Source organism: Tamandua tetradactyla, chromosome 16 (genome assembly GCF_023851605.1).
Source record: "Tamandua tetradactyla isolate mTamTet1 chromosome 16, mTamTet1.pri, whole genome shotgun sequence".
Classification (NCBI taxonomy): Eukaryota; Metazoa; Chordata; class Mammalia; order Pilosa; family Myrmecophagidae; genus Tamandua; species Tamandua tetradactyla.
In genome coordinates this window covers 62,829,668-62,842,031 of record NC_135342.1, presented here as the reverse complement: position 1 = coordinate 62,842,031, position 12,364 = coordinate 62,829,668, and the positions used below count along the sequence as shown (strand labels likewise).

At 34.9% G+C, this 12,364-nt stretch overlaps 1 protein-coding gene across 2 annotated transcripts in view; it reads right to left on the bottom strand.

Annotated features, from left to right (window-relative positions):
* Positions 1-12,364, bottom strand: part of TANGO6 (transport and golgi organization 6 homolog) — a 294,759-nt gene that overhangs the window by 254,519 nt on the left and 27,876 nt on the right. For both annotated transcript variants that reach the window (XR_013163629.1, XM_077132839.1), the window contains exons 3-6: positions 11,814-11,930; positions 9,762-9,903; positions 5,908-6,044; positions 2,285-2,447 (exon numbers count right to left, since the gene is read on the bottom strand). Coding sequence is in view for 1 of the 2 variants with exons in the window: in XM_077132839.1 (XP_076988954.1) it covers positions 2,285-2,447; positions 5,908-6,044; positions 9,762-9,903; positions 11,814-11,930 (559 nt within the window). In the remaining variant the exon portion in view is untranslated. The remainder of the gene's footprint in view (positions 1-2,284; positions 2,448-5,907; positions 6,045-9,761; positions 9,904-11,813; positions 11,931-12,364) is intronic.

The window sequence follows — 12,364 nt, the reverse complement described above, 5'->3', positions numbered from 1 at the left end:
ATAGAAAAGTTACCAAAAAAAACAGAGTGTTGGGCCCCACTTCAGAGTTTCTAACTTTGGGGTGGTGCACAATAATTTGTTTTCTAATAAGTTTGTATATGATGCTGATGCTGCTGGTCCTGTGACCACACTTTGAGAACCACAGCTCTAGACTAAAGGAAATATCTAATCAGTCATCGACAAGAAAATAAATAAATAGATCAGTAATAACATATAGCTTCAGTATATGAAATTAGATATGTAAGAACTGCTAGACTCTCATATTAAGACCATCAGAAATATTATTTGAGTTTTGAGCCATTTTTTGAAGAATATACTGAGTCTGGACTAGATTTCCATCAAATTTATAAGGAATTTCAGTTTTTTACTCAAATATCATGTTTATCATGTTTGAATGATCACAAATTTCACTTCACCAAAATTCAATCTGGTGAAATTTTATTATGCACAAAAATTAAACTATCTCCATCCCTACTCTTCAATACTATATATACCCAAGAAAATTGTTTACTACAAATGACTTCTATACAAAGTCTATGAGAACTAAATTTGTTTTAAACATAATGTCAATCTTTCTTTTCATTTTAACCCTACAAACTATTATGTAAAAATATATTTTTACCCAATAAGAATGCTAAAATTATACTCAGTTTCCCAGCATTAAATTCAGTAAACCATAAAAACACTAAGGGAACTAGTAAAAGTGTCAATTTTTTAAGAGATTAAAACAGAAAGAAACCCAACGGTCATATCTGTGATAATATGAGCATCAAAATAATTGACAGGAATGTATGTTAACACACTGTATAAAAAAAGAATCCATGAATCCATACTAAAAATTAAAAAATAATTTTTTAAAAAGGGACAAGGCAGGAAGAAAGAAAGCTCTTTCAACAGAATACAACTAACAAACTAGAAGGAATAAAAGAAATGTAATGTCATCATTTCATAGGTGAGAATCATCAATGGGGATAGTAAATGAATAATAAATTCATTACCATATGATAAATGGATACAGTAAATGATAAATGGATACAGTATGAAAGACTAGTTAAGGAAAAGGATATTCACAGAATTTATCATCCCATAGAATACTTAATAATTACAAAAGGGAAAAGAATTTTTATAATGGATAACTCTGGCTATTATCATCTTAACCAAAAGATCAAATTTAACATCACCAATAATGTGATAAATAGATAAGGTATCCTCCCCATCATGTGATGCACTGAGAAAAAAACATCACCTATGTAGAATTCCTACCAAAATGTTTAATCTGGATCTAATCATGAAGAAACAATTAGAAAAACGCAAACTGAGGGAAATTCTGTAACACAACTGATTTGGGGTCTTCAAAAATGTGATGAAAGACAAACAAAAGGGTAGGAACTATTCTACATTAATGGAGACCAAAAAGACACAAGTAAATGCAACTTATAATTTCTAATCAGATTCTGGATTTTAAAATATAGCTATAAAGACAGTTATTGGGATAATTAGAGAAATTTAAATATAGTATTATATTAATGTTAAATCCGCTGAGTGTAATAATTGTGTTGTGGTTATATAGAAAACTGACATTTTTCTTTAGAGATAAATGCTGAAGTTATTTGATGGTAAAGTGTCATGTCTGCAACTAACTCTCAAGTGATTCAGCAAAAAATACTTATGTGGATAGAAAGAGCAGTAAATGAAAAAGATAAAGCAAACATGCCAAAATGTTAACAGCGAATAAAGGTGAAATGTATATGGATGGTTCAATGTACTATTCTTAAAACTTTGTGCAGTGAATTTTTCAAAATAAAAATTGGTAGGAGTTGAGTAAAAGAAGTCAGACACAAAAAGACAAATACTGTATGATTTCATTTATACCAAATACTTAGAATAAACAAATTCATAGAGAGAGAAAGTAGATTATGGGTTACCAGCAGCAGAGGTGGGATGGGAGGTGGCTTAGGCGGGATAGAGAGCTGTTGCTTTATGGGTACAGAGTTTCTGTGTGGGATGCAGAAAAAGTTTTGGTAACGTATGATGGTGATGCTAGCACAAATCTGTGAATCTGAAGTAAATATCACTGAATTATATACACAAAAGTGATTAAAATGGAATATTTTGTGTTATATATATGTTATCACAATAAGAATTAAAAAAAAAAAGTTGGAGGGAGAAAAGTAAAACTAAAGACACCGAAATACCACAGACTTAAAACATTTAATCTGAAACACAGGAGAAGGTCCTGTGACCTTGAGAGGAATGTCCTCAACCACCAGACTTCTTCCTTTACCTGCTGTATTCAAACATCGATGAAGAGGAGCTAATACTGGCTGAAGCAAATACTTTGCTGCCAACTGCGGCTGTTCTCTTGACATAGTTATAAAGGTAGTAGTGGCAACTCTCTGAAACTGTCGTGCTGTCAATTTATCTTGAAAGTGAAATAAATCCAGGATCTAGAAGAAAAGTTACATAAAATAAATACCATGCTCTTTGCAAGAAACATTGCATTAACCAGAAGAGAAATCACTAATTTCATTAACCTAAAAAATAAATTCAGCATAATTACATTCATTCAACAGAATTGTTTTTTTCATTTAACAACCCAGTCTCAAAGGGTATAAAAGCTGAAGAGGCTATGTTTCTAAAAAATAATTTGGTCAACTTTATAAAAGTAATGCATGCTCATTGCAGAAATAAAGTGTTAAAAAAATTAGGGCAGGCCATGGTAGCTCAGCAGGCAAAGTTCTTGCCTGCCATGCTGGAGACCCGGGGTCGATTCCCAGTGCCTGTCCAAGCAAAAAAATAAAAAAAAAAGAAATTAAAATCTCCCCAAATTACTATAAACCTTTTTGGTGTATTTTTTTCCAAAATATTTTCTATGTAATTTTCTATTTTAATTGAGACCATACTTTATTTTCAATTTTGCATATTGTTGAAAACCTCTCACATTGTAACAAATTCCTCAAAAATATTATTTTCAGATTTGAACAGTGAATAAAAAATATTTGTAAAGTTCCCTTGGGAGAATGGTGAGAAAAGGGGAAAATTCAACTTCCCCAAGTGGAGAATTCTTGATATTCTCACAAGCAGTGGGGAAACCCAAAGCAACAGGCTGAGCCCTCAATCTTGGGGTTTGTTCATATGCAACTTAACCCTGCAAAGGATAGGCTAAGCCTACTTAAAATTAGGCCTAAGAGTCACCCCCAAGAGAACCTCTTTTATTGCTCAGATGTGGCCTCTCTCTCTCAGCCAACATGAGAAGCAAAGTCACTGCCCTCCCCCTCTTTACATGGGACATGACTCCAAAGGGTGTGGACCTTCCTGGCAACATGGGACAAAAATCCTAGAATGAGCTGGGACTCAGCACCAAGAGATTGAGAAAACCTTCTCGACCAAAAGAGGAAAGAGAGAAATGAGACAAAATAAAGTGTCAATGGCTGAGACATTCCAAACAGAGTCAAGAGGTTATCCTGGAAGTTATTCTTACACATTATATAGATATCACCTTTTTTAGTTAAGGTGTAACAGAGAGGCTGGAGGGAACTGCCTGAAAATGGTAGAGCTGTGTTCCTGTAGCTGTGTTCCAGTAGTATGTTTCTTGAAGATGATTGTATAATGATATAGCTTTCACAATGTGGCTGTGTGATTGTGAAGACCTTGTTTCTGATGCTTCTTTTATCTACCTTATGGACAGATGAGTGAAACGTATGGATTAAAAATAAATAAATAATAGGGAGAAGAAATGCTAAAATAAATTTAGTAGATTGAAATGCTACTGATCAATAGTGATCAATGACAAGGAGGGGTAAGGGGTATGGTATGAATGATTTTTTTTCTGTTTTCTTTTTATTTCTTTTTCTGAATTGATGCAAATGTTCTAAGAAATGATCATGATGATGAACATACAACTATGTGATGATATTGTATGAGTTATTGATTATATACCAAGAATGGGATGATCATATGGTAAGAATGCTTGTGTTTGTATGTTATGTTTAAAAATTTTTTTTAATTTATTAATTAAAAAATTAAGAACAAAAACATTAATGTATCATTTTGTTCTACATATATAATCAGTAATTCTCAATATCATCACATAGTTGCATATTCATCATTACTTAGAACATTTGCATCAATTCAGAAAGAGAAATAAAAAGACAACCGAAAAAGAAATAAAACAATAACAGGAAAAAAAAAAGATTATACATACCATACCCCTTACCCCTCCCTTTCATTGATCACTAGCATTCCAATCTACTAAATTTATTTTAACATTTGTTCCTCCTATTATTTATTTTTATTCCATATGTTCTACTTGTCTGTTGACAAGGTAGATAAAAGGAGCATCAGACACAAGGTTTTCACAATCACACAGTCACACTATGAAAGCTATATCATTATACAATCATCATCAAGAAACACGGCTACTAGAACACAGCTTTACATTTTCAGGCAGTTCCCTCCAGCCTCTCCATTATATCTTGAATAACAAAGTGATATCCAGTAGTCATGTTTTTTGAAGATGAATGTAAAATGATATAGCTTTCACAAAGTGACTATGTGATTGTGAAAACCTTGTGTCTGATGCTCCTTTTATCTACAAATCGACAGAAGAGTAAAAAATATGGATAAAAATAAATAAGTAATAGAGGGGACAAATATTAAAATAAATTGAGTAGACTGAGATACTAATGAACAATGAAAGGGAGTGGTAAGGGGTATAGAAAAAATGGGGGAACAAAGGTTAAAATCTATTCAGTAAATGGAAATACTAGTGTTCAATGAGAGGGAGGGGTAAGAGGTATGGTATGTGTGAATTTCTTCTTATTTCTTTTTCTTTCTTTCTCTGGAGTGATGCAAATGTTTTAAAAAATGATCATGGTGATGAATATACTACTATGTGACGATATTGATTGTACACCATACTCGGAATGTTTGTATGTTAAGAATGTTCATGTTTGTATGCTGTTTTGGTTTGATAACACAAAATAAATTTTAAAAATATATATTCCTAAAACTAAAAAAAAAATTCTTCTCCATTAATACCTAACAAATTAGCAAAGATCCAAAAGTTTTGTAGTACACTGTGTAGGCAACATCCATCAAAATTTAAAACAATCTTTGAGCTATAATTCCAGCCCTAAGAATTTTTTCTATGGCAATACTTGTACACGTGCACAAAGATTTATGGATATTATTCACAACATGCTTTGTAATAGTAAAGAAATGGAAACAACTCAAATGTTCATCAACAGGATGCTAGATAAATAAATAATGCTACATTAATATGATGAAATACTATGTACTTATTAAAAAGAATGAGGCAGCTCTATAGGAAATGATATCATATGACATGGTCTCCAAGGGAGATCAATGAAAAAAGCAAAATGACGAACAGTGTACATAGTATGTGACCAGTAAGACAAAAATTAGAATACAGACACAAATATGTATGCATATACTTGTTGCAAAATACACAGAATATCTCTGGTAAGATAAACAAAAAATTGGTAACAGTGACTACCTCTGAGGGACTAGGGAACAGGGATGAGAGAGACTTACTTTTTAATCTACTCTTTTGTGCTTTTTAAATTGTGAACCATATTAATTTGCCTGGTTTGTTTAATACCTATTAAAAAAAAAAACAACGAAAAACACACAAAGAGATAAGAGAATGAAGAAAATGAAACTTTAATTTCATCGTCTAGTTCCGAGAGTAAACCAGCCAGACATTTAATAATGGTGAGGCATTCTTAAACCTAACATTTATGTCAGTATCTTCCATAGTTTTTGAAGGTCCCCTACTAAGCAATAAATTTAAATATTATATTCTTTTTACTCACTATTAGAGGAATGTTAAAAATATGCTTTCTATAAATAAGCAAAACAGTCAAAAGCAACAAAACGATTTACCTGGGGACAGATATCCTTATAGTAATTCTCTGGTGAAAGAGACTGCTGGGGACAAGAGGCCAAAATCTTTGCAATCAAGTCACACTTCTTCCAGTCAGCAGCCATCACTTCAGCATCACTCCCACCAGCTGCCCCTGCTGTCAGCAATGGATAGGGATATTTAAAACTCATAGCAGTTCTCCATACAAGGTCCCATGTATGCCAAAATATTTTTACTTTTATGGAAATTGCTTATTTCTTCTATAGGATAATCTACCACTCCACACTTTTCTTTCGATGATGGTTTCTGGAAAACCCAGAAGAAAAAAGCAGCACTTAAATCAGTATAATGATATAATTCCATGACTTGAATACTAGCAGCTTGCTGATATTTATTTCTTCATTTTTATTAATATACTGTCTTTTCATATGTGTCATTTCATTTAAACTGCCTTAAACCTCAGCCATGATGGAGTAAGAGAGATTGGATTTAACTTACTACCTTAAACAATTAGAAAACTGGACAAAATATATGAACAATGGTTTTTAGACATTGGACAACAAGCAGCCCAGGACACTGATGCCTGAGAAAAAGAGAAGCAAACAAGGTGAGACTCACAACTGCTCTAGCTTACTACATGGAGAATTTCCAAGCTGCAGCACAGCAAAGGGGAGTCTAAATGGGTCCTGGTATCTTGTTGAGTTGAAGAAACAGAGTTAGATTTTGTTAGTTGAGGAAACAGGCAGCTAGATTTTCTGGGCAAGATACTAGACAGGAAAGAGCTACACACAGAGAACTCTGGAAATCTACAGAGGGGTCTTCTTTCAAGTCTTTGGTGATGTATAATCTGCGTACATATATGAGACAAATGCAAAGCTGGGCAAGAATTACCAAAAAGGAATAGATGAAAATCCCCAGGGCTCATACAGGGCTGGAAAGGGCTTTTTTTTTTCAAATGGGCAGACACAGGGACTCGAACCTGGGTCTCTGTCATGGCAGGCTGAAGCCACCTTTGCCCACCCTGAGCTCCTCTACCCACCCTGGAAAGGATTTTAATGTTCCCACTAGCCTGTTAGAATCTTTATTAGAAAGATTTCTTAATATGTAGAACATCAAGTAGAATCCTCAGAAAAGTACTGCCTTTGTGATGGGCCAAATGCCTTAGACTAAAGGCTGCTCTAGACCCATACTAACAAAGTCTAAAAGCCAGGCTTAAAGGGATCAAACTGATTCCAAGTAACTTAACCACTTCCTAAAGTAAGCACAACAAACGAATACAGTGAAATCCAGAACATAAAATTGAAAATGCCCAGCATCCAATAAAACATTACTAGACATAACAATAAAATGGAATATTATTCAGTCACAAAATGGAATGAAGTATTGATGCACGCTATAACCCAGATAAGCATCAAAAACATTATATTAAGTAAAAAAAAATAGACACAAAGGACCACACATATTATATTCATTTATAAAATATCCAGAATAGGCAAATACATGAAGATAGAAAGTAGACTGGTGGGTTGCCAGTGTCTGAGGAGAGAGAGTGGGTAACAGGGAGTGACTATTAATGGGTATGGGGTTTCTTTTCGGGCTGATGAAAATGTTTTGGAATTAGATAGTGGTGATGACTGTACAATTTTAACTGCCTCCAACAATTTTTTAAAAGAAATGAGATACAAATAAATAATACATGTATAATTCAGAACCAAAACTCATAACAAAAAAAAAGAGTTTTTATTTTCTTACAGTATCTTTCCAATTTATTATTCTGTTGGGTGAAATCTAGCCCTTCAATGAAAAGGGAAGATATAAGAACTTATTTGCATGTGACAACTTCTCATACGCAAATGATAATTTACCTCTGCACTGGCACTAGAAGTCACTGCAGGTAGAACTGAGGGGAAACAATGGTGCAGCCATTCTAGGCCAAATCTATCAATGTCTGCCAACCACACTGGCCTCACCTTTGCCTGACAAGAGGAGGAGAGATGGATTCTTCTCTCCTCCTCACTTCCCACATATTGAGTCCCTCATTAAGTTCTAGCCACTTTACTCTCAAACAACTCTCAAATTCATTCACATCTCTCCATTTCTATTGCCACAGCACAGATTCAAGACACTAAGATCTCAGATGTCTGCTTCTTTTTTTATTTAAAATGGCAATACCTGGTATTTATCATAACCTTAAAAAAATTTTTTTTGTCATCACAATCTACTTATTTTTCTTTTTTGTGAAAAATAACACATATACAAAAAAACACTAAATTTCAAAGCACATAGCAACAATTATTTGTAAAACAGATTTCAGAGTTTGATATGGATTGCAATTCTACAATTTTAGGTTTTCACTTCTAGCTGCTCTAAGATACTGGAAACTAAAAGAAATATCAATATAATGATTCAACAATCACATTCATTTGTTAAGCCCCTCCATCTCTGTATAAATTCCACCATCACCTTTGATCTTTCTATTCCCCTCTTAAGGGTATTTGGGCTATGCCCATTCGAATTTTTCATGTTGGAAAGAGCTGCTGATAATATGGGATAGGGGGATGGAACTAGTTGATGTTCTGGAGAGGCTGGCCCCTCTGCATTTCAGGATTTATTTGGTCCAGGGACCCATCAGGAGGTTGTAGGTTTCTGAAGTTACCCTACTGCATGCCACCTTTGTAGAAACTTTATATAATGTCCCAGGTGTTCTTTAGGATTGGCTGGAATGGTTTTGGTTGGGGTTTGGCAAGTTATGATAGGCAGCAATGTCTAACTAAAGCTGAGTAAGAGTGACCTCCAGAGGAGCCTCTTGACTCAATGTGACCTCTCGCAGCCTCCGATACCTTGTTACACTTCTTTTCCTCCTTTTGATCAGGATGGCATTGTTGATGCCACAGTGCCAGGGCCAGGCTCACATCTGGGAGTCATCTCCCATGTCACCAGGGGAACTTTCTCCCCTGGATGTCATGTCCCATGTAGGGGGGAGGACAATGGTTTCACTTGCAGAGTTGGGCCTAGAGAGAGAAAGGTCACATCTGAGCAACAAAAGAGGTCCTCTGAAAGTAACTCTTAGATATACCTATAGGTAGGCCAAGCTTTTCCACTACATACATAAGCTTCACAAGAGCAAGCCTCAAGATCAAGGTCTTGGCTTATAGACATGGGTGTTCCTAATGTTTGGACAGTGAAGGCAGAGAATGGAGGCAAATAACAGAAGAACCATCTAAAAGAGTTCAAAGTGTTTGCTACTGGGAATGGGAAATGGAGTAGAATGTTATCAAGGACAGCTATTTTTTTACTATAAGCCTTTGAGAGCTAGCTCACACTTTAAACTATGTGCATGTAAAATTTTGTTCAAGAAATAAAACAAAAAAAATTAAAACTACCTCCATGCTTGGCATGAAAATTAGCTTTTTTCTATTAGTGAGTACTTGGATAATACAACTTGGGAAATGAATCTAAAACTTCATCCCAAAGTTTGCATCTCAAAGGTATCTCAAGTTTCAAGAGATCTATTTTGCATTTTAAGTCCTGAGGCAAAGTAATCTTTAGCAACTTCATACAAATTCCTTCTCCACAGAGAATTTCACATTTTTTTAGGGTTTTTATTTCAGTTTACCATATAATGTTTTCCTCTGATATTAGAAATTATTTGAAACAGCTTTGAAACTCTAAGCATTGAGTCAAAACTGTTTTAGCAAGATGACAAAAGAATGAGCTTCTTCAGAAAAGAAGTTCATTAAGGACCTTCAAGTTTAATCTCCTCAATCTCCACATCAGGTTCATTTCAGTCAGGTTTTAAAGACCAATAATTGAGCTCAAACTCTGACTCAAAGTGTAATGGATACCAAAGTAGCAGAGACATTTTATTTCTTACCACCTGCTCCTTCCAAAATGCCCCGGACTACAGCCTGAACACCACTGGGTCTCATTAACCTCTCAGAGAGCAACTGCCCACATAGACGCCGAAGCCAAGCTGGTGCCTGAGACCCAAACTGTGTCTTTCCATCAGTGTAGGACTAAAAAAAGGAAGGGAAAGATATGAATTTTGAATGTCAATGAAACAGAAATGATACATAGAAATTATTAAAGAAACAAAGTACTGAATCAACCTGAAAATTAAGTGTCTTCAAAAGACTAAAAAAGGGTAACATTTCTTCCAAAAATAAACGATAAAAAACACTCGCTTACAAAAACTTTTCCAGTGTCACTTAAGAAAGTAGAAATACAGTAATCAGGAAATATCAAGTGAAATTTCAAACCCAGAAATAGACAAATAGATTAGTGAACAAAATATAGAAACTAGGGAACACAAAGTTAATCCAACCACTCTCTGCATCTAGTCTTTCCAAATAAATTTAGCTTCCAAAGAAGATTCTTATGAACATTACTCACCACTGAGAGAACAGATTCCAATAACGAAGGAGCACTCTAACCCTTACTTCCATGGTCCCAGCTATTCTGATTTCTTGTGACACAATTTCAAGAGTTAGATTTCTTCAAGGGCTCCTTTACAAGAGCTCTGTGGGGCCACCATGACAGACTTGGTGTTCCCATTTTGGGCTAGAACATTAACCATGATGCTGTCAATCACTGCATGAACTATACATGCATAAAAATTTGAGAAACATTTGGTCCTAACTGGCCTATCCTCTTACTTTTTTTATGTTTTTAAAGGAGGATTAATAATTACCATTTATTGAAGGGTTTATGATGTGCCAGGCACTATGCTAAGTACTTCCCACATGATCTCAAGAGGGATTTACAAAGTCTGGTAGGAGGATAATAGTATTCTGGGCATGAGATGATAATGAATACAACAAGGAGATATCTTTGTAGGTAGCTTCAGCTGGTCCTTATTCCTACCTATAGCCACTCCTGACCTACAGCCAACTCCTTTGGTCCCACATTCTTGACTCATGGAGCAAATAGACAATTCCACCTACATAACCAAACTACATATAAGCAAGTATTTTTAAGGAAATAAAGAAACTATCTGATGCCAAGCAAAATATATACTATTATGTTTTCAAACAATAGAACTAAGAATCATTACAAATAAAGCTCTAGTTTAATTTCTTGACTTCTAATACCCATTCAAAGAATAAGATGCCCAAATATTTTTTTTCCAAAAGAAAGTATTGTCAAGCAAACAAATTTTCATAAAAAGAAAGAGAGAGAGAGAGATCGATTTAGTTTCAGGATGAATAAAATATATTTTAAATAAAACTGCCATAAACCTCGAAAAAAGTGATACAAAATTTTGGAAGACGTGTCCATCATTCCATTAAAAAGGACAATCATTTTAAATTATCTTAAGGTTCAGTGTTTTTGTCAGATTCCGGTGCCAACTTGGCCAAGAGATTATACCTAGTTGTCTGGTCAGGCAAGCAGTGGCCTGACCACTGGTGCAAGCATTTTTTTTTTTTTTTTTTTTTTTTTGGCTAGCTGGTAAACCAGAAGGCTGATGTATTAAATCATCACCAGTTAGTTGACTGCATTTGTGAGCAACTAAGGTACCTCTCCCACAATGTGATGATCCAATCAACTGAAGGGTTTCTTTTAAGAGAGAAGAGCAATTCCTTCTCTGCTTCTTTAGCCAGCAAGCCTTTCCTGTGAAGTTCATCTAGACACTTTATCAGAGCCGCCAGCTTTACATCCTGCTCTACAGATTCTGGACTCTTCCTTTACCACGGCTGTGTGAGACACCTTTATAAATCTCATATGTACAGATCTCTCCTATTGGTTCTGTTTCTCTAGAGAACCCTAACACAGTCAGTGTAATTCAATTTTATAAATATCATTTAATATCTAAAAGCTGAAATAAGGCTCAACTAGATTGTTAAATATCTTATTTCCAAGAATAGAAGATAGCACCCCACACATTATCATTAACGATTCACCCACAAAAGTCCCCAGGCCTGAATACCTGGGGTGGTCCTCCCTGGAGGATAAGTAATTCCCGGACAGCTAATGGTTGATATACTTGGTCCAAGATGTCTTTCAAGGCCCGCCGAGATAGGGTTCTTTCTTCTTCATTTAAAACCTAAAAGAAACCAGCTTTAGTGGAATATAAACTAAGCAGGTAGTCATTAAAGTTAATGTTTTATAATTATAATGTTGTACAAAGATACTCTTGATTTGTTTCCACATGGAGGAAGCTGTACTGCTGAAACACTCCTGGCCTTCTCTTCATCCATTACTCCACTTTTGGGCAGGAGATGGGACTTACATTATGGTGAGTTTTGAATAAACCAGGCTGATGCTAGTGATCCTCTTCTAGGGAAAGTAGTGGTCACTACTACAGCAGATTTGTAAGTCTTGACTCTCCAATGAGTGTGTGTGTTCTTATGCTTCTGTAACCTGTAACAGCACCTTTTGTAGTTCAGTTACCCAAGTGCTTACTGACTGAATGACCACAAAAAATGGGCACCTCCCCAAAACACCAAATAAATATTGATAATTGGTTGAGTTATGCTG